Source organism: Polypterus senegalus, chromosome 2 (assembly GCF_016835505.1).
Source record: "Polypterus senegalus isolate Bchr_013 chromosome 2, ASM1683550v1, whole genome shotgun sequence".
In the NCBI taxonomy this organism is placed as follows: Eukaryota; Metazoa; Chordata; class Cladistia; order Polypteriformes; family Polypteridae; genus Polypterus; species Polypterus senegalus.
In genome coordinates this window covers 122,542,297-122,570,142 of record NC_053155.1, presented here as the reverse complement: position 1 = coordinate 122,570,142, position 27,846 = coordinate 122,542,297, and the positions used below count along the sequence as shown (strand labels likewise).

The 27,846-nt window shown below is 37.9% G+C and overlaps 1 protein-coding gene and 1 long non-coding RNA gene across 6 annotated transcripts in view; one reads left to right on the top strand and one right to left on the bottom strand.

Annotated features, from left to right (window-relative positions):
• Positions 1–4,181, bottom strand: part of LOC120523301 — a 93,168-nt gene extending 88,987 nt beyond the window's left edge. For all 5 annotated transcript variants that reach the window (XR_005632582.1, XR_005632584.1, XR_005632585.1 and 2 more), the window contains exons 1-3: positions 4,077–4,181; positions 3,364–3,487; positions 3,208–3,282 (exon numbers count right to left, since the gene is read on the bottom strand). This is a non-coding gene — a long non-coding RNA (uncharacterized LOC120523301). The remainder of the gene's footprint in view (positions 1–3,207; positions 3,283–3,363; positions 3,488–4,076) is intronic.
• The window catches only part of atm (ATM serine/threonine kinase), a 184,802-nt gene extending 175,829 nt beyond the window's left edge, over positions 1–8,973 (top strand). The window contains exons 59-63 of the mRNA XM_039744508.1: positions 1,580–1,666; positions 1,826–1,940; positions 2,330–2,393; positions 4,087–4,229; positions 6,969–8,973. Coding sequence (XP_039600442.1) covers positions 1,580–1,666; positions 1,826–1,940; positions 2,330–2,393; positions 4,087–4,229; positions 6,969–7,149 — 590 coding nt within the window. The 3' untranslated portion in view covers positions 7,150–8,973. The remainder of the gene's footprint in view (positions 1–1,579; positions 1,667–1,825; positions 1,941–2,329; positions 2,394–4,086; positions 4,230–6,968) is intronic.
• The last annotated feature ends 18,873 nt before the right edge of the window (positions 8,974–27,846 follow it).

The following is a 27,846-nucleotide window of genomic DNA, read 5'->3' as shown; positions in this document are numbered from 1 at the left end:
AAAATGGATGGATGGATGGAAAATGTTGTAGTCAAATTCAAACAGAAGCCATACCGCATGAGGAAACACCAGTATCCACTAACTAACTTGACTCATATTTCTTTGGCAGGCTGAAGAACACTTGCTGAAAAGTTTACATCAATACAGGCAGAACATTCAAACTCCACAAAGACAATGACCAAAAATTTAACCTATTTATTTTAATTTTCACTCAGACGATTTTTCCTGTTTTTTACTTTTTTCCTGTTTTTTTATGTCTTTAGTGGGCAATTATTAAAAGCTGGTCCTAGACATACAGTGTGAAAAGCTCAGTAGACAAAAGTAAAGCATATAGCATAGTGTTAGGTTAGGTAGACTTTATTATCCCAGAGTGAAATTATTATTATTATTATTATTATATATCATTCAAAAACAGAAATTAGTCCTGTGGTTTGATGTCATTGACTTCAGTGGCAGCAATGGCAAAATATGAGTGAAGATATAAAGTGTATGGGGTCTGGTCATGAAGGAGATCTGTACTTGGAGTGTTATTTAGATTATATCAATGGCACAAATTCAAATATAGTGAGCAAGCAGTGTGAAATTTGTAAATGATAGCAAAATTGGAAAAGTAGCAAGCTGAGTGATGGCCAAGTAAGCAATTCAGCAAGATAGGGAAGATTTTTAAAACTTGGCAAATATTTTGAAAATGCTCTTCCAGCATACAGGGAAAAGAACATTAATTATAAACATAAGATGACCAGTGCTTCCTCTAGGTAATATACACAAAATCAAATAAAATATTAGGTAATGTTTTCAAAACTAATAACTAAAAATAAATTAATGCTATATTTAAGGTCCATATTGTGCAATTAAGACCATGTACAGGGTGGTCCAGATCTAATTATGCAAATCCAGATCGTCTGGATAACTTAGATTTATGCGGGGACGATTCCAGTTCGGCGCAAAGACGATTCTTCATGTCGTCAGTTCTCACACTTCTCGATGGTCCGGGATTTTTTGGATGATTTTCTATGTAATAAACTTAATTGAAACGTAATGAAAATTGCATAGTTAGATCTGCACCACCCTATACAACTCTGGGCATCATCGTACAAGAAAGAAAAAAAGCAGTACTAAAATTGTTTGTTTCAGTTTTGTGATTTTTTTTTTTTTTTTGGAAATGTAATGTTCAGCTTTCAAAACAATGCAGGGCTTGTAAAGAAGTGAACAGGAGATTATTTTTTCCTCCTCTTTACTTCAGTGGAGTTTGAATTTAAATGTTCTTTACCATGCTTTGTCTCAATTGGTGGCAGGAGACCATGAATGAATGTCAAAGGAAAAATATTTTGGGTTTGGTGTATGCTAGCTGTATTTTTGACATATGAATGACTAGTACCATCTACGCATCACATACAGGGCTTTAGCATAAGGTAGCTCAAGTGATAGTTCAGGAAGGCATTCAGCAGGTATGTGTAAGGGATGCAAGATATAAACAGAAGAGTGCCAACACTTACTGTTAGTAAAAGTCAAATTCGTGGTGTGCATTGTCCTTAGCAAATATATATATATATTTTGTCACTATTTTGTACTTTTACAGTTGGCTACATTCTTGGACTTGGGGATAGACATGTGCAGAACATACTTATTGATGAAGATACAGCTGAATTAGTGCATATAGACTTAGGTAAGTGACATTTTTTGTGTTAAATTTCATCTTTGATAACTAGAACAAATTCCAAAAAAGCAGTTTATGTACTTTAATTTATCCTGCATAAATTAATTATAGTGAATTGTAATTTAATCAGTCATATTCAATTTATGCATTTTTCTTTTCAATATGTAGGTGTAGCATTTGAGCAAGGGAAAATATTGCCAACCCCGGAAACTGTACCATTCAGGCTGTCAAGAGATATTGTAGATGGAATGGGAATAACTGGAGTTGAGGGAGTGTTCAGAAGGTAATCAGAATAGAAACATCTTTTTTGGGACTTACTCCTTCTTGGTTGGCATTCCCTCAGGTATCTTTATTACTACTGGGCAAAAGTAATAGTAAGCTGCATTCTAGCTATTTTAAGTTGAATTGCACCCTTAAATACTCAGTTTTAAAATAAACTGTACTGTCTAATATGTGTCTTTTAATTACCTACCCATACATAATATCAGTTCAATCAGTTAAGGGTTGATCATGCAGTTTTGTGTAAAGGTGTATGACATAATACATTTTTTAAACATAATTGGCAAATTATTATTGAGTTTATGGATGGGAAAAAACTGTTGATAAGCAAATTATTCACTTAACACGACCCTTACTCACCATTTTACTTATGAGCTCTCTTGTTTGGATAAGGTGCTGTGAGAAAACTATGGAGGTGATGAGGAATTCTCAAGAAGCCTTATTGACAATTGTTGAGGTATAATTATTTAAATTTTTGAAGTCTTATGGGCAACCTTATATTTTAGGTCAAGTGTATATTTTTAATATGTCAGCACATTTACAAAGTTAGCCCTTCTGAAATTTAATGACTTTAAATATATGCTGTTTCTTTTTTTTTGCATCTGGTAATAATGACTAGGCATACACTAACTACATTGATCATTAGAATGTATTTTGTCCAAAATCAAGGTTTCCAACCTCACTACTAATGGACTTGTTGTGTTATCACTTCTTATCAGTTTGGGCTGAGTTTCACATCCATTACACTTGTTAGTGTTCAGAAAGCTGGCCGATTGTGCGTAATCTGAGCATGTGAATGTGACCTCTGATTTTACTTTAGTGATATGACCCCAATACATGCTTTCAAGTTTTGTGCTCATTGCTTCATATGCTTCTTCTGTTCTTTTGGTTCTGAAGCATTTTTTTTTTTTTTTTACTTTCTCTCTGTCTCTGTCTCCCTCCAAAAATTGACTTTATCTTAGGAATGCCTTACATCATAGTACATGGTGGAACTGGAGTGTAAACTTTTGCTGAAAGTGACTTATCACCACCAAGCCTTAAGGCTAATGACAAAAAGTAAACCAATTCTAGATCAACAAAAAGGGTAGCACTGCAGGCATGACACAGGGTAAAAATCATGACAATTTAGAGCAAAGCTGGCCAACCTTAATGTCATAGACAGTTGTCTAGTTGTACAGTAGCTTATGTTCCTGTGGACCCAGCTGGTAGTTTACCTTTTAGTTTCTGACACCCTGTCTGCCTGTCCGTTTTAAGTTTAATAGAATAAGTACCTGTGAAATCAAAGCACCTTCAGTATCTGCTCTTCAGTAGCAAGATTCCCATCACATCCCTCCACTCAGTTTGTCCTGAAATTGAAAAGATAGCTATGAAAAGTATTCTGCATGTGCACCCTTTTATATATCACATTTAGCCATCTTCATACTTACTATTATCTAAAAGTGGCATTTTTTCTGAGACTTATTCTACACTTCAAAAATTGATATTGTCAGTTTCAAAAATCTCTTACTTTCCTGCAGCTGGTTGCAAGGTATACACGTGCAGTTTTGTAACCTGTGGTCAAGTAGAAAGAAGAAGCATGACTGTTAAGAGCTATCCTAAGCCAATAACCTTGAGTAAAAGTTTAGTTTTAATCACATGGCTCAGCACTGTTAATGTTTTAGAGTAATGGAAATAAACAGTGATTAGCACTCCTTCTACCAGGTCCAGAATCTCAAGTTTGATTCCCAGAATTTCAACATTCCCTTTTGTGTGGGCTGATCTGTATAATCGAGTGTGTGTGAGTCTGTCCCACGACAACATGACATACCTAAAGAGATGGCTTCTGCTTTGAGCCCAGTGCTGCTGACTGACATAGGCTTTCACTATTTTCTAAAAAAGGATTTTGATGTGTTAAGCTTTCTTGTGTGGTTGCAAATAATCCTATTCTCTAATAACATTGGATTAGCAGCCTCAAGGAAGGTGTCTCTTGCTGAAAACGTTTGATTTCTGTTTATCCAGAGAGAAACAGTCATTTCTTCTGCTTAATACACTATACGCACAACTGACTTTGTAGGAGTATTTAAAAAATGGCACTAAAACACTAGAAAATAGTGTTATATTTTAGTCATTGTCTTTATTACTTCAGAATAATAAAGTATACCTGTTCTTAGGTGCTGCTGTATGATCCTTTATTTGACTGGACGATGAATCCTTTAAAAGCATTTTATCTTCAGCAAAGACATGAAGAAACTGATCTCAATGCAACTCTTAATTCCACCATAGGAGAAGACCAAGAAACAAACAAGAGGCACAGGTATAAATATGTTTTTAGATCTTCCATATCTAAAAGCTAGTGCAGAATTTAGTGCATAACACAATCTTTTTATTAATATAAAGTGCTTTAAGAAACAGCATTACACATATCTCATGATGGCTCTCCAGCCTTTTTTAAACAGTGTGGCAGTAGGGGGCAGTAGTGCACCCTGGAACCCTCAGGTACAATTCCAGACACCAGGTAAAAGTCCACGATTGTTTATTTTTATCCACAGAGTGCACCAAGCACCTTCCACACTACTCATTAACTATAACAACCACAATAAACTCTCCTCCTCGCCCAGACACTTTGCTCCTCTCCCACCCAGCACAGCTCAGTGTCTGGACTGAGGCACCGTCCTTTTATAGCCCCTGACCCGGAGGTGTTCCTGTCCCAACAGTCCACAGTTCCTTATTTCTTCCGGGTCAGGGCAAACAGTCCTTTTCTTCAATCCGGGAGCACGTCGTTCCTTCCTGTCACATGACCGTGACGTACTCCCGGGTTATAGGACACACAAGAGCCCATGAGCCCCCCTACAGCGACTCCTGGTGGTCCCAAGGGATCCAGCAGGGCTGTGTAAAAACACTACATAGTCCATAAGGCCCTGCTGGAACTCGGGGCACGATCCTGCTGTCGGGAGAGCTCCTCCTGGCGGCCTGGGGGTGCGGACCGGCATGGGAAGCCGGCAGTCCTCCACAACAGTTTCAAAATGAGTTTTGAATTTTGAAATAAAACTAATTTTATGTTAGATATTAAGATGCAGAGCTTCAAGTTTAAGTTTCTTAAGACAAAAAATGATTTTGTAAATATGGTAAGTACTAAAAAATGTAAATTTTAAAAACACTATAAGTCAGAGTTCATATTATTTGATAATAGTGCTGTAGTTTTCACACTTAGATGAATCCACATAGTATCAAGTCTGATTTTACTATGCATGTCGTTTATTTTATATGTCTATTTATTCACAAAAAAGATGTGATACTACATTTTATAGTCCTACTTTATTTATTGGTCTTTTTTGCTGAGGTTATATAATGTAACCAAGAAGTGGTATACAGGTGCTGGTCATAAAATTAGAATATCATGACAAAGTTGATTTATTTCAGTAATTCCATTCAAAAAGTGAAACTTGTATATTAGATTCATTCATTACACACAGACTGATGTATTTCAAATGTTTATTTCTTTTAATTTTGATGATTATAACTGACAACTAAAGAAAGTCCCAAATTCAGTATCTCGGAAAATTAGAATATTGTGAAAAGGTTCAATATTGAAGACACCTGGTGCCACAATCTAATCAGCTAATTAACTCAAAACACCTGCAAAAGCCTTTAAATGGTCTCTCAGTCTAGTTCTGTAGGCTACACAATCATGGGGAAGACTGCTGACTTGACAGTTGTGTAAAAGACGACCACTGACACCTTGCACAAGGAGGGCAAGACACAAAAGGTCATTGCTAAAGAGGATGGCTGTTCACAGAGCTCTGTGTCCAAGCACATTAATAGAGAGGCGAAGGGAAGAACAAGACGTGGTAGAAAAAAGTGTACAAGCAATATGGATAACCGCACCCTGGTGAGGATTGTGAAACAAAACCCATTCAAAACTGTGGGGGAGATTCAAAAAGAGTGGACTGCCGCTGGAGTCAGTGCTTCAAGAACCACCACGCACAGACGTATGCAAGACATGGGTTTCAGCTGTCGCATTCCCTGTGTCAAGCCACTCTTGAACAAGAGACAGCGTCAGAAGCGTCTCGCCTGGGCTAAAGACAAAACTGCTGCTGAGTGGTCCAAAGTTATGTTCTCTGATGAAAGTAAATTTTGCATTTCCTTTGGAAATCAAGGTCCCAGAGTCTGGAGGAAGAGAGGAGAGGCACAGAATCCACATTGCTTGAGGTCCACTGTAAAGTTTCCACAGTCAGTGTTGGTTTGGGGTTCCAAGTCATCTGCTGGTGTTGGTCCATTGTATTTTCTGAGGTCCAAGCTCAACGCATCTGTCTACCAGGAAGTTTTAGAGCACTTCATGCTTCCTGCTGCTGACGAACTTTATGGAGCTGCAGATTTCATTTTCCAACAGGACCTGGCACCTGTACACAGTGCCAAAGCTACCAGTACCTGGTTTAAGGACCATGGTATCCCTGTTCTTGATTGGCCAGCAAACTCGCCTGACCTTAACCCCATAGAAAATCTATGGGGTATTGTGAAGAAGAAGATGCAATACGCCAGACCCCACAATTCAGAAGAGCTGAAGGCCACTATCAGAGCAACATGGGCTCTCATAACACCTGAGCAGTGCCACAGACTGATCGACTCCATGCCACACCGCATTACTGCAGTAATCCAGGCCAAAGGAGCCCCAACTAAATATTGAGTGCTGTACATGCTCATACTTTTCATGTTCATACCTTTCAGTTGGCCAACATTTCTAAAAACCCTTCTTTTGCATTTGTCTTAATTGATATTCTAATTTTCCGAGAAACTGAATCTGGGACTTTCATTAGTTGTCAGTTATAATCATCAAAATTAAAAGAAATAAACATTTGAAATACATCGGTCTGTGTGTAATGAATGAATCTAATATACAAGTTTCACTTTTTGATTGGAATTACTGAAATAAATCAACTTTGTCATGATATTCTAATTTTATGACCAGCACCTGTAATTTGTTTTTTAGCATTGCACTATTAGGTCCTTATGTTCAGTTCTGCCTTCTAATTTTTGTAACATATTTTTCATGCAGTGATACACAGAATTTTAATAAAGTGGCCGAACGTGTCCTTTTGAGGCTCCATGAGAAGCTGAAAGGTGTGGAAGAAGGAGCAGTTCTCAGTGTTGGGGGACAGGTGAATCTCCTGATACAGCAAGCAATGGACCCAAAGAATTTAAGCCGCTTATTTCCAGGATGGCAACCTTGGATTTAGGTTTACAATGTGTGGATAGTGAGTGTCAGGGAATGAGATTATAACTTCCATACGTGTGAATCATCAAAACCTTTCAAACAGAATAAATTGACAGAATATTTGTTCACAATATCTTCTTGCAATTTTCTAATCAATCATATTGTCATCCTATTTGTTTCTAGAAAAATTTCAATCTAAATTATTTGTTATTGGGTTGAGTAAGGAATTGTATTGTATGTTACCCTGAGTAGTGCTCTCAACTGGCACCCTCTGGCAAATGTAGTTTATCATTGGGATTTCTGTGTTTGTGTATGATGTACTGTGTATGATGTTGAATGTACCAGATATTTTCCTCTGGGACAGTAGACATACTTTCAGGTTGCTTCCTCTGTTACTCTCAGTGCTACCATGTTACGTGCAACACCCCTTCACTAGGAAAATTGACGAATAGAGATTATTTTAGTTGCTGCTATCAAAGATTCTATAGTGTTCAGAATATCAATGTTAGAACTAAAAATAATATAATAAAAATGAATGTATATGAATATGTTAACATGTGTCCTTTAAAAAAAAGAATTGAATACGTTGTATTAATGTAAACAGTCCAGTGTTGGCATGAAATGAGGTGGGACATTTAGATGAATTGTGTAAAGTAAATAGTGGTCTTCAGTTTATAATCTATAGCTTGGGAATACACAAATTACAATGTAGTACTTTCAAAAATAATTTGTCAGACACCAAAATTATTTAGCATTAGCCTATAACCAATAAACTCTGAATTTTAAACATATTTATGCTACCAAAATTTCAGTAAATATTTTTATTTTAGAACCTTTGCAGCAGCACTATTTATGTTGTTTATTACATTATTGTAGAATTCTATGATGAATTAAGTTACAGTTTTAAAACCCAGAAATGTTTAAAGCTAATGGCTGATGTAATTGGTTTAGTTTTCATGTTTACAGTTTTGTAAAAAGCCTCCAATGATGGCGGAATGTAACTGCTGTTTTGTAATGGTTCATTACACTGAATATGGAAAACCATTTGTCCCCTTTTAAAAGATTTTTAAATTGCAATCAAGTTATCTGTTACATGCTAAAAAGTAGTAAAATTACCCTGTTTTTATTAGTTTTATAAAATGAAAAACTACCTTAGTGCCTGGTTAATTATATTCACATAATACATCCATTCTAAATGTAAATAGGCAAATATTTGTTCTTGTTTACGAGATGTATACTGTATAAAAGATTAGAAAACAGAAACGGACAGAAAAACTGTTTACAGCAATGCACTCTTACAAGACACCCTTTTGTGTAAAGTTACTCACAAATGGTATGTTAAAGAGGAATGCAGAGTGATGTTTAAAAATCTATTTGTGTTAAATATGTACTGAATATACTGTATTGTACTGTACATTGTATATACAATGTTTGTAGATTTCTTTATTACAAAATGTCAAGTCAGTGATTCTGAAAGCTTTATAATGTGAAAATAATCTAATTGGTGGAGTTTTATTGCACATAATTCAATTTAATAATACTACTTTTTGACATATACATGATATATTTTTGAAAAGATGCATCGCTTAAAGAATTTATGTCATAAATACTTGAGATATAAATAAATCCAGTGAAAAAGATGAAAAGTTGTAATGTTATAATCACTTTCTTTGACAGTGTACTATTGTACAGTACCATATGAGTAACTCTGGCAAATATTTGCACAAATGTTCTTCTGCATAAATATAGTAAAGTCTTTGACATATGTTTTTAGAAGTCTGTTTGATTCTTTTATGTATATATAGTAATAATGTTATCTCATCAATAAAACTTTTCTACTTATGAAGATGCCTGACAATTTATTAAATTAATGCAGAAACATATACTGAACTTTTGAAGCAGGCATCTGCAGGACACAAATCTTAAATAGAATCAAATAATTAAACAGCTTTGATAAAGTTTTGGAAATGCTAAATGATCATGCGTGATGACTCTTAAACGTTGGGGTGGCAAAAATTATAGGGTACAACATAGATAATAGACCAGCAATAATAATAATCCTCAAAGTGGCATTGCATAGAAAACACAGAGGGAGCAAAACAAAATTAAATGATAATTGTTGGACAGCATGTTTATTTGAATGTAATGCTAAAGGCTGATTTAAGTACAAACATGTGTCAAATAGGCTCACAATAAAACATATATTAAAACTCTTCAGAAATCTCCCCCCATTGATCACAATCACCATAATCTATGACTTGACATTTGCTTCTGGCACACTAAAAAATTCTCCATATTCCATCTCTGATGTCATGCACTAGTTGAGTGGTGTTATTGTGTTCTTTGCATTCATTGGCAAGGATACATTAAACAGAAATCATGAGTAAATGTTTAAAAATAATCCTTATGGTATGAGTTCAATGAATTTTATAATATATTAGACTAGTCAGTTTATCTCATGGACCTAAATTTAATTTATGTTTGGGGTTTATGGGGCTGCATGGTAAGATTATGATTCTGCTGTCACCATCACTGTAAGCTATCTGTTAGAGTGGCTGGTTAAATGGAGCACAGCTTGTTCATACAATTGTTTATTTTGCTACTTAGTTTTGTGTTATCACACAGGTTTTTCACAAATGTGATATAGATTCAAAATGTTGTCTGAAATATCCAAATGCCATACCTCAAGTATTTTTTTTGAAAGAGCCATGAAGGTCAAGATTGCCATAAATATTATTTTGCCCTCCTTGACATTCCAAAATTGTCAAACTGCTATTTTGCGCCACAACCGATCCTACCAGTCTTGGCTTCTCTTTCATCTCCACAGGTTTCTGTGTACAGATCTGACAATGATGATCCCCCTCTAGGCACCTTTGAGCAGTTGCCATTGTGAGCTGACAAATTTGAATGAGACACGCTGCACTGTAAACAACTTGAACTTAGCATGTGGCTGGTATTGAGTGTTGTCTCTTAGGTTACATCTGTCTGATAAATTAAGCTACAGTATATCCTAACACTGTAAGAGGTGTTAATTAAGATCTGAGTTTGCCTACTTATACTCAAGAGTTTGAGATGTTATTTGAAAAGCTTGTTTTCTGAAACCATGCAATTGAATTGCATTAATATTAATTAATTAGTAAATCAAAAATACGGTGCAAGGATGGTACAAACAGGACACTTTGACATCTGCACCTTATCTACTGGTGTCTGAGAAAATTACAATATGTAAATAACTTGACTGTAAAGAATAAAACATTGAAAAAGCCAATGAAAAGCAGAAACTGTTTTATTTGATGTAGACTGTATTTTTTTTTCAGTTTTGTGCTAATCAATTCCTTGCATAAGGATACAAGTCTTTGACTAAATAAAACCTCAGAGAGAGGACATAAATAGAGAAAGGCACACAGCAATATGCTTAACATTGGACACTTGACTTAATCATTGTGACATCACATTCATGAGTATTTTAGCATGACTTACTAGTAATTATAGGTCACCAAGTCTGTCTTGTTAATTTCCTAACAATATACAGTACACAAGTTAGTCAGTGCAGATACTTCTGAAGGATCCTCATATACAATGAATAGTAAAGTTATGAAGAACTAGTTATTACATCACATCACAAATAACATCCATCTGTTTATGTCTTTGTTCTTTTTCCTTGCTGTGCTACATTCTTTTTTTACACAAATTAAATTCTTAGTTTTTCAAATGCGTATGTGCTTGGCATGGTGCCACAGGTTAATTTGTATGAAAACATGCCAACATTTCCAAACTTTTTAGCTTTAACTTGCCATATTGGCCATGATAAACAATCAGATGTTAATTCAGTTCATTTTTTTTCTTGCCCATTTCAGATCTTTTCACTTTTCCTCCACTGTAAGCAACTATAACTTTCACTCTTACACAGAGATGGTGAGTGAATACTGAAAGCAACTTTATTTGTATTAAACTATTCACATTAATTTATTTGTTCATATTATATATATTTGAATAATTCAGAAGTTCACAAAATTCTTTACTGAAATGCACATGGTCATGCATTCACTATTTGAAGACTTGCCTACTTACGCAAGATAATGAATGATGTGCATTTGGGCTTGCTTTTTTTAAATATTTGTGATTTCATTTGTAATGTTATTCATACTAAGTTCCTAACTTGCACAACCAGTACTACATACTTTCCTATGCTGGATTTCCTGTTGCCTTCTCAGGCCAAATTTGTTTATGCTGTTGGGTGAAACTCAACCACAGGTATTGTGTTACAGAAGAGGTTGTTGTGGCGGCGAGAAAATACTGATTAATTTTACAGGGTCAGTATCTGTACACAGCCTTATCAGATTTGAGTCGCTTGCAAAATTAATTGGAACAAAAAAAATCAAATATGAGAAACTGAGTCATTTTTAACTGCAGTCTGAATGTAGCTTTAGTGGACTCTGTGTCATAACTTGTGCCTGTCACTCCTCTGGAAATGTGGAGAAAATTAACCTCTGATTTTAGAACTGGGAGACAGATGCCTGTATACCCCCATAGAAGGCACTTATATGATTAATGATTTTTTTGTTTTCAGTGAGAGCGTTGCTAAAATATAATGCAAAAAATCAGAGAAGTTTACAGTAATAAAATATTTGTTGGTACTCATTTACACAGATCTTTTTTTATATATTTATAAATATTTATTGTATTTATATTGAAACTCCTGGTGGTTTAAACAGATCTGAAAGATGGATGGATGGGTGAATAGCATTTGATTAAAAATTCACATTCACCATGTTTCATTCACTGCTAGTGCCATTTCTACTCTAAGTCTGTGTGGTTTTCTAGGACTAAGAAAGGGTACACTGAAGTGTGTTTGCCTTCTAAAATGACTCCAGGTCAGGTCAGATCAAGTTGTGGAGCATGCACTGGCACACCGCATTGCCGCACCTACCACACGACTAAACAGAACCTGGTTGGCAACCCCCCCCCCAGGCAGACACACAGTCCAGTTTCACCCTCCAGAAATGACCCTCTATCTGTTGCAGCCAGGTATTACGTGAGCGTCCCCTTGTTCAGGTCCAACCACTCGGGTCCTCAACAATGAGGATCTTACGAGCCGGATCACGCTCGAAGAATTGCACCACATGGCCATAGGGCCGTAACTGAAGCTCCCTCACAATGCATCTAATGGGCCTCATTCGGGACTCCATGAGCAACTGCTCATTCGACAGAAAGTCAAACCAGTGGTACTCAATGATTCTCCAAAGAGACACAACACCAAAGGACTCCAGTCTTCATCTCAGGTCACTGGATAGCGTCCATGTCTTACAACCACATAGCAAAACAGGAAGCACCAGGACTCTAAAGACTTGGACCTTCGTCCTTTTCCAAAGATATCGGGAGCACCACACACCCCTTTCCAGTGACCTCATGAACCCCCATGCTCTCCCAATCAATCTACCGACTTCATGAAAATGACTCCACAGCAAAAAAATAAAATCTTTAAGTTCTCTCTGAGCATGTGTAAATGGAGAGGTGACAATAACAGACTCACATCTGGATAAGTCCCTGAACCTCTGCCATCCTCGTGACTGGCCTGCTTTTGCTGCAGGGATGCAAGACAACCTGTAGTGTTTCTGAATCCCTGATGCATGCATTATTGTTCTTAAAGGTTCTCTGAAGAAGCCTCTCCACTGCTTATTTCCTTGGAAGGACAACACAGTCCCATTCATTCTGATTTGGAACTATGTGAGAACAAATAAGAGGGTACCTTCCAAATGACAGTTTTCTCCATGGCTGTCATGTCCTAGTTCTTCCAAGTAGTGGGCCTGTGCTACCACTTTTTGGACAATATGCCTTGTGGTGTTTTTGCTGTCTTAAAGTGTCAGGAATTACGGTCACCTTCTGAGGCCTGTAGGGTCATGAAGGAATCCAGCATGTCTCCAGCCAGACTGTAACCCCCTCCCTCCCTTCTGCATCCAGCGCACACACAAGGAATACATCCACCTCCCAACTCTGGTAAATGCAGGGCCTCTATTATTGCCAATGTGTCCTTTTCCCAATTCTGTACAGTTTCTGTGGGACCATACCATACTGGTGGCTTGGTATCCCCTTACAGAACAGACAACCCCTCACAAAATATACAAATTCAAAAATGTAATTTTAACTTCGGTTTACAATACAACATCTGGTTCTGTGCTTTCATTTCTTCTCATAATCCAGTTGGTTCTGGTGTTCTGTAAGAAATAAGGAAGTAAACAACAAAGAAATATATATAAGGAAATTAACACTAGACATAAAGAAAACTGATGTCATCTCTTGAATGAAAGATACGAATCAGTTAATTAGGCCATGATGTAGTGCAAACCTCACTCATAGTGCAGCGCAATAAAGTTGCTTCTTGGGCTTCTGTTTACATCTGTAGTTACTGTTTAACTCACTTAGGGTGTGTTACTGCTTCAACGTGTCAAGTCTGTCTTAGTTTAGCACATAACTTTTTGCTCATGTTGGAACTGTGTTTAAGTCATTCAAGGCACCACTCTTAATCCATGGTCTAATGAGCTTCTGTCATGCATCTAATATCCGTTCTGCTAGTTTAAAGTAGCACAATTAGTAAATAGCACCATAAATATCCAGCACAGTCCCACACTTCTGGCTAACATGTAAAACATTAACAGCTTAATAATATTCACTTCCACAACATCCAAACAAATCATGGCTATACAAAACGTGTCTTGATTTCCTGCTGCTAGAATAGGAGGATGAGTGTAGGTTTATGTCTCCTTTTCACTTTCCCTCTTTCCTTACCATGGGGTGTGTTTGGTAATTCCTGGCATAAACACGGTAAGTAACCTGAGGGGCTCCAAAAATGGGAAAGGTGCTATATTAGTAAAACTTATTATCACCATTATTTGTCATACTTCTCTATTTTCCCCTCAATCTGAATAGATATAATGACAAGTTACAAGTATAATTTCGTCAGGCATTTACATATATACAACCACTAGACTTTAACATATAACACTTAATTATACAGTGGAAAAAGGAATAAAATGAAATAATGGAGGATTACATTACTATATAGGCCAATTGAAGAATCTGAACAATCAACATGCACACACACATATACAGTAGTATATATATATATATATATATATACATATATATACATATATATATATACATATATATATATATATATATATATATACTGCTCACAAAAATTAAAGGAACACTTTAAAGAAACACATTAGATACATCAGATCTCAATATGAAGTTGGATATCTATACAAATAACGACAGGGCAATGTCTTAGGAACAAAAGGATGCCAAGTCTTTTAATGGAAATAAAAGTTTTCTGCCTACAGAGGGCTCAATTGTGTAGACACCCTAAAATCAGAGTGAAATGAAGATGTGGCAGGCTAGTCCATTTTTCAAAAACTTAATTTCTGCTACTCAAAATGCTTTTCAGTATCTTGTTTGGCCCCCACGAGCTTGTATGCATGCAACGTCGGGGCATGCTCCTAATGAGATGACGGATGGTGTCTTGTGGCATTTCCTCCCAGATCTGTATGAGGGCATCCCTGAGCTGTTGTACAGTCTGAGGAGCAACCTGGCGGCGCCTAATGGACCGAAACATAATGTCCCACAGATGTTCTATTGGGTTTAAGTCAGGGGATCGTGAAGGCCATTCAATTGTTTCAATTCCTTCATCCTCCAGGTACTGCCTGCATACTCTTGCCACATGAGGCCGGGCATTGTCGTGCATTAGGAGGAAACCAGGACCTACTGCACCAGCGTAGGGTCTGACAATGGGTTCAAGGATTTCATCTCGATACCTTATGGCAGTCAGAGCACCATTTCCTACGCAGTAGATGTCTGTGCGTCCCTCCATGGATATGCCTCCCCAGACCATCACTGACCCACCACCAAACCTGTCATGTTGAACGACGTTGCAGGCAGCATATCATTCTCCTTGTCTTCTCCAGACTCTTTCATGTCTATCACAGCTGCTCAGGGTGAACCTGCTCGTCTGTAAAAGTACAGGGCCAGTGGCGGACTTGCCAATTCTGGTGTTCTTGAGCAAATGCCAGTCGAGCTCCACGGTGCTGGGCAGTGAGCACAGGGCCCACTACAGGACGTCGGGCCCTCAGGCCATCTTCATGAAGTCTGTTCCTGATTGTTTGGGTAGAGACATTCACACCAGTGGCCCTCTGGAGGTCATTCTGTAGGGCACGAGCAGTGCTCAGCCTGTTCCGCCTTGCACAAAGGAGCAGGTATCGGTCCTGCTGATGGGTTGAGGACCTTCTACGGCCCTGTCCAGCTCTCCGAGAATAACAGCCAGTCTCCTGAAATCTCCTCCATGTTCTGGAGATTGTGCTGGGAGACACATTAAACCTTCTTGCTGCAGCACGTGTGGATGTGCCATCCTGGAGAAGTTGGACAACAAGGGTTAAGGAATCTGCCAGTAGAGATGATTACTCAAGCCAAAACTAGCACGAGTGGAAAACCAGCCAAAAAAGATCAAGAGAGAGAAACTTGAAATGACCTCCACATGTAAAACCAGTCCTGTTTTGAGGGTTTTCTAATTGTTGCCACTTTAGTGCACCTGTCGTTAAGTCCATGAACACCAATACAGCTGAAAGTGATTAACAATGACCTCAGCTGCTTAACCAACCAGAAAATTATCAGACAGGTTTAATTGATTTCATGCCAGGCCCAATAAAAAGTGTTCCTTTAATTTTTGTGAGCAGTGATATATATATATATATATATATATATATATATATATATATATATATATATATATATATATATATATCTCAATTACACACAAAGGGCATTTAAACTATTCACAAATAAATAACATTTCGATGTATAACTATAGAGAAATTACACTTTGTAGAGGTCCGGTGCTACAACTTGATTTAAAATAAGTCATGTACTGATACAATTCAGCAGAAACATTTTCTTTTTAAAAACAATACCTGAAAATAAAATGATCTCTGTATCTTTTTCGTTCACCTTCTTAACCTAATTATGATGAAAGCCAAATGCCCCTCAGAGGCTAGAGGACAAGCATGGGTTTCTGACCCTCATCACAGATTAAAAAGGCATCAAAAGATGTAGACTGGGGTTGGACTGGGCAATAAAAACAAACACACACACACAAAGCAAGGGTAGTTGTAAAAGTATGCAGTGGTTTTATATCAACAACAAAGTGTTTGAAAGTCAAATAAAGTGCAGTGCAGACCTCTATAAATAGGTTAATAAATAATCCAAAATAAAAACATGGTGGAGGTAGAACAACAATAAATAAATAATCCATAAATAGGTTAAAATTAAAGGTTAAAAGCACAGTCAGGACCTGTCCATAGAACGTTCATCCCAAACTGATGTCTCCTCTGCTCACCCTTTTGGTCTCTTTAGCAAAATGGAGATGTCTACTGCAAGTGCACTCATCCTTCTATCCAGTTCCTGTTCCTGCCACCTTCCCACAGCATTCAGTGGGGAATCCTGCAAGACTTGTTCCCTTCTCCCACCTCCATCCCCTTGGTATTCTGCAGGAGTTGCTCAGAGCAGTCGGTTGCTCCTGTTCCTTGGGCACTCAGCAGAAGTGACCTTGCCCCATGAGTGCCGTTAACTCCATGCACCCTGGGTCACTTCCTGACTACTTGCCTTCATTCTGTTACACCAGCTTGGCAACAATTCTGCCTCTGTTTTTCTTTTGTTTTCCATAACCTCATCGTCTCTGTCTTTTTATTTCTTTTTATTTCTTTCTGTCCCTGTTCAATATCTCCTTGTAACTTGCACAGGATCCTGTTATACCGTAGTGTGTGTAGGTGCTTTAATTACAAACCCCAGAATGCTAATGGGAAAAGTAGCTGGGCACATCCATCCTATCTCCTCAGCAATACCCTGGGGCCAGTTGGCTATGCACCTACAATCATGTACACCTACAACACCTACAACACCCCACCCTGGAACCTAAGCTCTTATTTAAAACTGACACACTGACACAGACCACTAAATGTGCTTTACAATTTCCCAAAACATATATTTCTAATATGGAGGTCAGGGAGGACTGGCAAGAGGCCTTAAAGTGTCCTTCAGCTTATTAGGTTACAGTACATGGCCAGAACAGACCTGGCTTGTTTAAGTCTACTGCAGGCTCAGGGAAATACAAACACTACTGTGGTAATAGTCCTGTGGCCAAGAGGGGATAAAACTCTAGACTCCCAAAAGTGATTCCAGGGTTTTATTGGAAAGAGTGAGTCCAAAGTCAAGAGGAGCAACTGGGAAAGGCTCAGGGTATATAAGCATAAGCAGAGTCTTGACAGAAAAACAGACCAAGAAAGAGACAAATGACAGGTAGGGATTAGAAATACTTTGCTAATACAGGAAATAAAAAAACTGGTGAGCCATGCATCCCACTTGGCAGAAAGGAGTACAAACAGGTCTAGAATGACAGCTTTCCACTGTATGCTCTTTACTTGTTTATATATAAACTGCTCAAAAAAATTAAAGGAACACTTTGAAAACACATCAGATCTCAATGGAAAAAAGAAATCCTCCTGGATATCTATACTGATATAGACTGGGTAATGTGTTAGGAATGAAAGGATGCCACATCGTTTGATGGAAATGAAAATGATCAACCTACAGAGCCCTGAATTCAAAGACGCCCCAAAAATCAGAAAAAAATTATGTGGCAGGCTAGTCCATTTTGCCAAAATTTAATTGCAGCAACTCAAAATTGTACGCAGCACTTTGTATGGCCCCTGTGTTCTTGTATACATGCCTGACAACATCGGTGCATGCTTCTAATGAAATGACAGATGGTGTTGTGAGGGATCTCCTCCCAGATCTGGACCAGGGCATCACTGAGCTCCTGGACAGTCTGAGGTGCAACCTGGTGGCATTGGATGGACCAAAACATAATGTCCCAGAGGTGTTCTATTAGATTTAGGTCAGGAAAGTGTGGTGGCCAGTCAATGGTATCAATTCCTTCATCCTCCAGGAACTGCCTGCATACTCTCACCACATGAGGCCAGGAATTGTCGTGCACCAGGAGCCACTGTACCAGCATAGGGTCTGACAATGGGTCCAAGGATTTCATCCTGATACCTAATGGCAGCCAAGGTGCCTTTGTCAAGCATGTAGCGGTCTGTGTGACCCTCCATGGATATGCCTCCCCGGACAATCATTAACCCACCACCAAACTGCTCATGCTGAATGATGTTACAGGCAGCATAATGTTCTCCATGGCTTCTCCAGACCCTTTCACTTCTGTCACGTGCTCAGGGTGAACCTGCTCTCATCTGTAAAAAGCACAGGACACCAGTGGTGCATCTGCCAATTCTGGTATTCTATGGCGAATGCCAATCGAGCTGCATGCTGCTGGGCAGTGAGCTCAGGGCCCATTAGAGGACATGGGGCCTTTGGGTCACCCTCATGAAGTCTTTCTGGTTGTTTGGTCAGAGACATTCACACCAGTGGCCTGTTGGAGGTCATTTTGTAGGGCTCTGACAGTGCTCATCCTGTTCTGCTTTTCCCAAAGGAGCAGATACCGGTCCTGCTAATGGGTTAAGAACCTTCTATGGCCTTGTCTAGCTCTTCTACAGTAACTGCTTGTCTCCTGGAAAACTCCTCCTTGCCATTGAGACTGTCCTAGAAGACACAGCAAACCTTCTGGCAATGGTACATATTGATGTGCCATTCTGGAGAAGTTGGACTACCTGTGCAACTTCTGTAGGGTTCAGGTATCACCTCATGGTACCAGTAGTGACATTGACTGTAGCCAAATGTGAAACTAGTGAAAAACAGTCAGAAAAGATGAGGAGGGAAAAATGTCAGTGGCCTCCACCTGTTAAACTATTCCTGTTTTGGGGGTCATCTCATTGTTGCCCCTCTAGTGCATCTGTTGTTAATTTCATTAACACCAAAGCAGCTGAAACTGATTAACAACCTCCTCTGCTACTTAACTGACCAGATCAATATCCCAGAAGTTTCATTGACTTGATGCTATACTCTGATTAAAAAGTGTTCCTTTAATTTTAAAAAAACTTTTATATATGCTATGCGTCATCTCCTATTATGCTAAACAAATGACAGCCACAATTTTATCTGTGATTTCCTTGACGTATCATAGAATTTGGGAACATTAATCACTTTAACTTCCCTGACTAAGATGTACTGTACGTAACTGCAATGCATAGCATACAGTAAATTCGTTAAATTTAGATTTGTTCATCTGCAAATCATGACAACATATTTTTCCTACAAAGCATTTAGCAGTATATATTTCTGAAATTAAAAACTGAATGATAGAAGAATAAAACAAGCTTACCGCTTTCCACCCATTTTAAATCTACTTAATCTACATCAGAATTGTAGGAGACCAGTGATCATACTTGTAACATCAAATTTAATGAAGAAACTATGCCTAGTCCATCACTGGGCACTCTCACAGACACACACTACACTCCTATAGACACGGAGAATGTCAATACTATACTCCATCAAAACAGAAACTGGATGCAGTACTTGAACTCTGGATACTGGATCTGTCAGTTAGTTGCATCACCCATTGTGCCAACAAGGATACCATCTTTAACTTTAAAATGTTTACATAAAAAGGAGCTATTATTTTTTACTCAGACTTGTAAGTAAAGGAATACACCACTCAAAAATGTTTTATATGTTACTTACTCCATGTGTCTTGTAGAGATGGAAAGTTATAATCTCATATTTTCGAGGAGAACAAAGATTAAAAAAAAAAACGTTTATCATAGAAAACAAAATCACGTTACTTGTGTTTGACAATCAACAAGTCACTTATCCAGCTGTATGCTCACAATGTAAATGGCACATGCATTTTTTTGCTAGAATATTGTTAAAGAAATAAAAATCAGGGAAGGGTATAAATAGCGGGTTGGGTAACAGATGGATGGACTGGTATAAACATAAATGCATTCACAAATATTGACTTTTTGGATTGAAGATCTTCCTCTCTCCATCATTTATTCTTCAAGTCTTTATCTAAAACATATGAAATTACTCAGGCCATGTATCACCAAGTTAAAGAAGAATTTTGAAAATACACCTTTTATCTAATGGAAATAGCTCTAATATACATTACTGAAGGTATAGTCATTAATGAATCAAAAGCCATATGGTATACCTTGTGGTGTTCAGAATGCCCACAAATAAAATTTAAAAAAATATGAAAAATGTGTTTGGGGTTCTTCCAGAGGGGCTTAAAGTGGAGAAGGACAAACAAATTGTGATTGCATTCACTACACTTTTGGCACGCAGACTTATTCTGATAAACTGGAAGAACCCAAACTCTCCTCTTTTAAGTCAGTGGGAAACCGAATGTGTTATATTATTTGAAATTGGAAAAAATCAAATACTCAGTTAGAGGATCCGTACAGACTTTTTTCAAAACATGGCAGGATCTAATCAGTAATATTTTAAAATAAGTTTATAAAGCACAGAGAATTTATTAATTTAGGTATGTTTACAAGCCTTAAATTTTATGCCGTATGGCTTGCTCTCTCTCTCAGGGGTGGGGATTGATCTGTTCTTAAAATAATTCTTTTTTTTTTTGTAAAAACTTGATTGCTATGTATGGATTGTAATAAAATTAATAAAAAAAAATATATTTTTTTTGTAAAGTAACCAATAAATGCATGTGAGGTAAAAAAAAAAAAAATGTGAAAAACAGCATTTAGCTACAGGACTGCTTAAAAGGAACTGTGTTCACACACAGGAGGTGTTCTCTACTTTCTACATTTGCACAAATAGTACTGGGGTGTTGTACCGTGCTAGCCATTATGAAAGTGGAGAAAAGCCAAGCAAAATGACACCTTTTATTGGCTAACTAAAAAGATTACAATATGCAAGCTTTCACAGCAACTCAGACCTCTTCTTCAGGGAACATGTAATCATCTTGCCTGAAGAAGGGGCCTGAGTTGCCTCGAAAGTTTGCACATTTTAATCTTTTTAGTTAGCCAATAAAAGGTGTCATTTTGCTTGGCTTTTCTCTACATTTGCACAAGACATTTGCATGTATGCATCATTTGTGTTCAAACCAAAAGCTCTATGGCAGCTTATGTGTTAGAGATCCTGTACTCAAATTAATTAACTTGGATGAACAAATAAACTTTTTTTTTATCTATCTGAAATCCATTCTGTATTTCTGTGTTAATGGCCTGCAGATGCAATTTACCTTTGTACCAATAGTTCTCTTTTTTACATTTCCCACCCCTGTGTTTGTCAGAGGATTAACAATGCATTGTTCAAATTGTCTGAGGTGTGCTCAGAGATAGAAACAGGGTATTTATCACCTGGGCCCCAATTAATTGAGCCTATATGTGTTCCTTCCTTCCCCTTAACACTGGCTCTCAGTCCATGGGAGGAAATGGTCAGGACTATGAGTATTTGTCTTATGTCTGGGGCTGGGGGTGGGGTTATGACTTTGATCTATTTGTGTATTACGGTGTTAATAGGTTCTCCAATTTAGGAATAGTATTACAAAAAAGGAAAAGCATGAAACACAACTGAGAAGAAGAAATCATAGTCTAAATTAAGTTACTTTTTAAATGGACAGTCATGATTAAGTAAATTTTTATTCCAAGTTATATTTGCCTAAGTGAAGTTTTGTACAATGCAGTGTACTTCACAAAATCCTTATAGTCATGACATGAAGTACATTTCTGTGCTTATGTTGTTCTGTAAGAATTTGTTCAATTACACAAATGATTAAAATTAAGCATTTCTAGTAAATTTGCTGTCAATAAGAAACCATGATTTATTTTGTTATCAATTTTGTTATTGAAAAAGTTATATTTTCTGTTTTATAATTAGAAGTTGAATTACATCTTTGTTTAAAAAACAGTGCAAATATATTTTAAATGCAAGTTTAGAAATGTGCTCCAAAATTGAATGACTTCAGGAGAATGTAAAAGTAGTGCTTGTAACTACAGGGAAATAAGTCTGCAAAAGTAGACACCAGAGGATCTCCACTGTGAAAAATGTGAAAATACGTCTCTGCCACCACTGCTGCCCGCATAGCCTGTGATCTGCTACTGAAACCCATCAACCCATCCAATTCAAATGCTGAGCTCCTTTGCAAGACAATTCCCTCCCTTAAATACAGTCCTTTCACTGCAAAAAACTAGCCCAAATAGCCCAACACATGCTGAAACCTGAACAATCAATTCCAACAGTACAGAACAAATAATTAGCCTGCTAAAACTACCGTTCAGTATATTGCATTTCTCATTAAGCAACATAAGGCTAGAGGTGACATGACTATGACAATTTAATCTTTTCTGTCCTTCTTTTGTCTTGTGTCTTCACTTTTCTCACTCCTTTATCATACAGCTTAGATTATTTTGCCCAATCTTCTGATTTGGTGCCAGAAAAATTAATGACAAGCATTGGTTGTGAAAGAAGAAAAGACGGAAACTGCTCATAAGTTAAGTTTTCAACAGGAACGACAACTAGGGTTACTATAAAAGTTAAATGATCAACAATTTTCTTAGTTAATCAATACATGGCATTAATATCAATAAGTTAATCATATTTACTAAGCTCACATGACAATGAAACATATCTCAGCAACACCTGGGTTCAATGCAGAGCCAATTCTGAATACAGCAATTATTTTTTTAATACAGGGTTGCCAGTGTACTCTTTTGCAATCAAGAATTGGAAAGCCAGAGTCTGTCCTGTCAGAATCTGGAACAAGTCGATCCATCACAATGCACAGTCATGCAAAACCACCTAATGTACTGTATCTACTCACAATGGTCAGTTAATAGTTACCAGTCAATATAATGTGCATGTCTTTGAGATATATATATAAAGATTCTACTACAATCTATGGGTTGTGACTCATTTTAAGAACCTTACAAACCCAGAATATATCTAAGTGACATTAATAGTGTACGGCAGCACTATATGTTGTATCAGCTTACATTTAGTGTAGTACCATACAGATTGTTCTGGCGTCCTGGCCCTGCCTCATAGAGAATCCAATGTGGCAGTATTCTGGTGTTACAGAGATTGTATCAATAGTGCAGGCAAATGCAAATAAATGTTAAGATGGTTTTTGTCAGACTTAAATGATGGGGTCTTTTTGCCAGCATTCACTTATTTATCTTTAGTAATACTGAAACTTTTGCTTCTAGCACTTTTTTCCTTTCACAACACAGAAATAACTATATGTTCTCCAGGATGTATTGAGTATGGAATGTGAATGTATGTATAATCAATACAAAGGAGTCATCTGTAGATACTATATATTGAAATTCAAAGAATATTAATTTTTGTCAACTATGTCAAATAAAAATAGTTTAGTGATACAGCAACTAAAACAAAATATCTGATGAGTGAAATGGTTTTTATCACCTAATTGTACATCAAGAAAAGTCAACATAATGTACTCTATATACTCTATATTCAATTGTAGGCTATTGTTCTTCCAAATTATTCTGTAAATTTGTCACAGTGATCTCAACAGTGCTAAGGGAAGCGTCACAGAACCAAGCAGAGAGAAAACAGAAGAAAATGAACAAAACTGAGTGAATACAGATACCCTAAACAAGCCAGAAAAGGTATATCCAAGAGTTTATGTATGCAGAATGTCATATCAATGCTGACCATTAATGGCAAATTATATAATTTAGGGAATAACTTGTTGAGAAAAAAAAATTTGAGTGATATGAACAGATCAGCAGTTCCCAGCTGGTACTTGCTCCGAATGTATTTACTTTTACATTTGCGGTAGACTTATACTGTATTCTATGACACATAATAAATGGTAACCAAGTGAAACACTTGCAGCATTCCCAGTACAGCACTTTGGTGTCCCTTGGCTAGGCCATTAACAAATCAGATCAGCATTACATCTACTGTAAGTTACAGTAGGACTATGTCAGCATAATTCTGTAGGAGAAAAATGTAGTTTAACAAATGAAGTGTAAGTTAGAATAACAAACATAGATTTGTTGATATGCTTTGATTATGTATCTCTATACAGTAGAGCAGATGTAGTAAGGGTGACAGCAAAAAGGGTGCTTGGTGTGACAACTGGAAAGAGAAGGGAGGAAAAGGAAACCTGGTGGTGGAATGAGGAAATACAGGAGAGTATACAGAGGAAGAGGATGGCAAAGAAGTGGGATAGTCAGAGAGATGCAGAAAGTAGACAAGAGTACAAGGAGATAAGGCGCAAGGTGAAGAGAGAAGTGGCGAAGGCTAAAGAAAAGGCATATGATGAGTTGTATGAGAGGTTGGACACTAAGGATGGGAGAAAAGGACCTGTACCAATTGGCTAGACAGAGGGACCGAGCTGAGATGTGCAGCAGGTTAGGGTGATAAAAGTTAAAGATGGAAACATACTCACAAACGTGGAGAGTGTGTTGAGCAGATGGAAAGAGTACTTTGAGAGGCTGATGAATGAAGAGAACAAGAGAGAGAAGAGGTAGGATGATGTGGAGATAGTGAACCAGGAAGTGCAATGGATTAGCAAGGAGGAAGTAAGGACAGCGATGAAGAGGATGAAAAATGGAAAGGCCGTTGGTCCAGATGACATACTTATGGAAGCATGGAGGTGTTTGGAGAGATGGCAGTGGAGTTTTTAAACAGATTGTTTAATGGAATCTTGGAAAGTGACAGGATGCCTGAGGAGTGGAGAAGAAGTGTAATGGTGCCGATATTTAAGAATAAGGGGGATAGGCAAGACTACAGGGGAATAAAATTGATGAGTCACAGCATGACATTATGGGAAAGAGTAGTGGAAGCTAGGTTAACAAGTGAGGTGATGATTAGTGAGCAGCAGTATGGTTTCATGGCAAGAAAGAGCACCACAGATGCAATGTTTGCTCTGAAGATGTTGATGAAGAAGTTTAGAGAAGGCCAGAAGGAGTTGCATTGCGTCTTTGTGGACATGGAGAAAGCATATGACAGGGTGCCTCGAGAGTAGCTGTGGTATTGTATGAGGAAGTCGGGAGTGGCAGAGAAGTATGTAAGAGTTGTACAAAATATGTACGAGGGAAGTGTGACAGTGGTGAGGTCTGCAGTAGAAGCAACAGATGCATTCAACACGGAGGTAGGATTACATCAGGGATCAGCTCTGAGCCCTTTCTTATTTGCAATGGTGATGGACAGATTGACAGACGAGATTAGACAGGATTCCTCGTAGACTATGATGTTTGCTGATGACATTGTGGTCTGTAGCGATAGTAAGGAGCAGGTGGAAGAGACCCTGGAGAGGTGGACATATGCTCTAGAGAGGAGAGGAATTGAAGGTCAGTAGGAACAAGACAGAATACATGTGTGTAAATGAGTGGGAGGTCAGTGGATTGGTGAGGATGCAAAGAGTAGAGCTGACGAAGGTGAATGAGTTTAAATACTTGGGATCAACAGTACAGTGTAATGTGGATTGTGGAAGAGAGGTGAAGAAGAGAGTTCTGGCAGGGTGTAATGGGTGGAGAAGAGTGTCAGGAATAATTTGTGACAGATGGGTATCAGCAGGAGTGAAAGGGGACGTCTACAGGACAGTAGTGAGACCAGCTATGTTATATGGGTTGGAGACGGTGGCACTGACCAGAAAGCAGGAGACAGAGCTGGAGGTAGCAGAGTTAAAGATGCTAAGATTTGCACTGGGTGTGACGAGGATGGATAGGATTAGAAATGAGTACATTCGAGGGTCAGCTCAAGTTAGACGGTTGGGAGACAAAGTCGGAGTGGCCAGATTGTGTTGGTTTGGACATGTGCAGAGGAGAGATGCTGGGTATATTGGGAGAAGGATGCTAAAGATAGAGGTGCCAGGGAAGAGGAAAAGAGGAAGGCCTAAGTGAAGGTTTATGGATGTGGTGGGAGAGGACATGCAGGTGTTGGGTGTAACAGAACAAGATGCAGAGGCCAGAAAGATATGGAAGAAGATGATCCGCTGTGGCAACCCCTAATGGGAGAAGCCGAAAGAAGAAGAAGATACAGTATACACACAAGTATGTAAACTAGGGCCTAGGTGTACCTTATATACATATATCGACTCTGAAAATATAGGAGCCTGTAATGGGACAACACAAACACTGGGACAACATGCACACAAAATCCTTGGCAGCTGTGATTCAAAGCCGGGCTTGCATGGTTATACAGCATGTATTTTGGAATTGTGTGAGCATTACCTAGGTTGTATACAGTACAACTTGCAATGAATACAATGCAAATCCAAAATTAAACAAATAAGGTGTGCTAGAAAGATGGAATAGAATAAAAAAGAGAATTATATTGAAGGATATATAAACAAAAGGGGTGGCCCAATCTGTCAAATAGGAAGGCTCCCAACACACCCACCTTCCCTTACAAATGTATACCACTACTTGGTCTCATGTCTCTCTTTCTCTTTGTCTCTCTATCACTTCTTTTTTTCCTGCCAGTAAGCATTTCCTTATCATGCCCAGGTTCAAAAGAATTTATTTTACAGGGAAACACCCTATACAGGCATCTTTCTCGAAGAATAAACAAACAATACAATCCTTTTTCTTTCTTTTCTGTTTTTATTCCTCCTCCACTCCTCTCTGGCAAATGTTGTCCTCCTCCTCCTCTCCTGGCTAGAACTCTCTTGGGTGTGTAGGAGCAGTTTCTTCTATGCTAGTTGTAGTACTTCTAGTACCACAGTATTTGTGTCAGCACCTGTTTCTGCCAGGTTGTCAGACTGTCAAGGCTCCCTTTAAAGATGGACTGGAGAGAAAAGGCAGGTTAGTTATTGATCATCATTCAGTGGAGTGATCCTTAAACTTTGAGAATGTTCCTTCAGATTTTCAGTCTAAGCCACATTTTTCCACTTCATGCAAGAACTAGTTAGCAGTCTGTCAATCAAAAGATCAGAAGTGGACTGAGGCAAAATGGACATGACACAAATCTTCTAAATTACCTGCTGTGTATAGTGAGGTTTCTCACCTGACATAGGTTCTATGTGAAACTTGAGCTTATAGTTAGGTTAAATTACTGTTGGTTATTTTGTAGAATGGAAAAAGAAAAGAAACAAAGTTTTATGTAATAGTCTTATTTCCATTTCTGCAGAAGATTTAACAAGAGTAATGCCTTGGAGACATCACTCTATGAACATTTGGTAATAATGTGTTAGCAGACACATTATAGTTGTTCACATAAAATCCATATTTTTGGTCAAGTGACCTCCTTAGAGTTACAAAGTGTACCAGAACCAGGGAATGATCTGATTTTGTGGTCTAAAGTCTATTCCCCTAGCTACCACAACAAACTGTTTGCCTGAATGCTTTGACCTTTGGCCAGTTTAGCAGTTTTATTAAAAATACCTAACTAGACCAAGGCTCTATTGCTTATGGTTGACACTGACTGCCACATGGTTGACTGTCAAACATTCTGTAGTTATTAATATCCCAATACTGATTGTATGTGACTGTAAGACCAGGAGTTGCCCTTTAAATTGTGAGACAGCAAGGGGACTCTTCTGGAGAGGTGACGTCTTTAGAGAAGTGGCAGCTAAAGGGTAAAGGTATACTATGTTCTGTCTGGAAAACTGCTTCATAGCATTTTATAATAGGCAAGTGGGCAGGCTAGTATACTCGACAGACAGGTGGTCAAAACCAGTAAGTTAAGTCCACAGAGGCAAAAGGCCATGTTTCTTTCAGAGAGACAAAGAGAGTGCAGTGGGTACTGCTGTGACCTTACAAGCCCAGAAAAA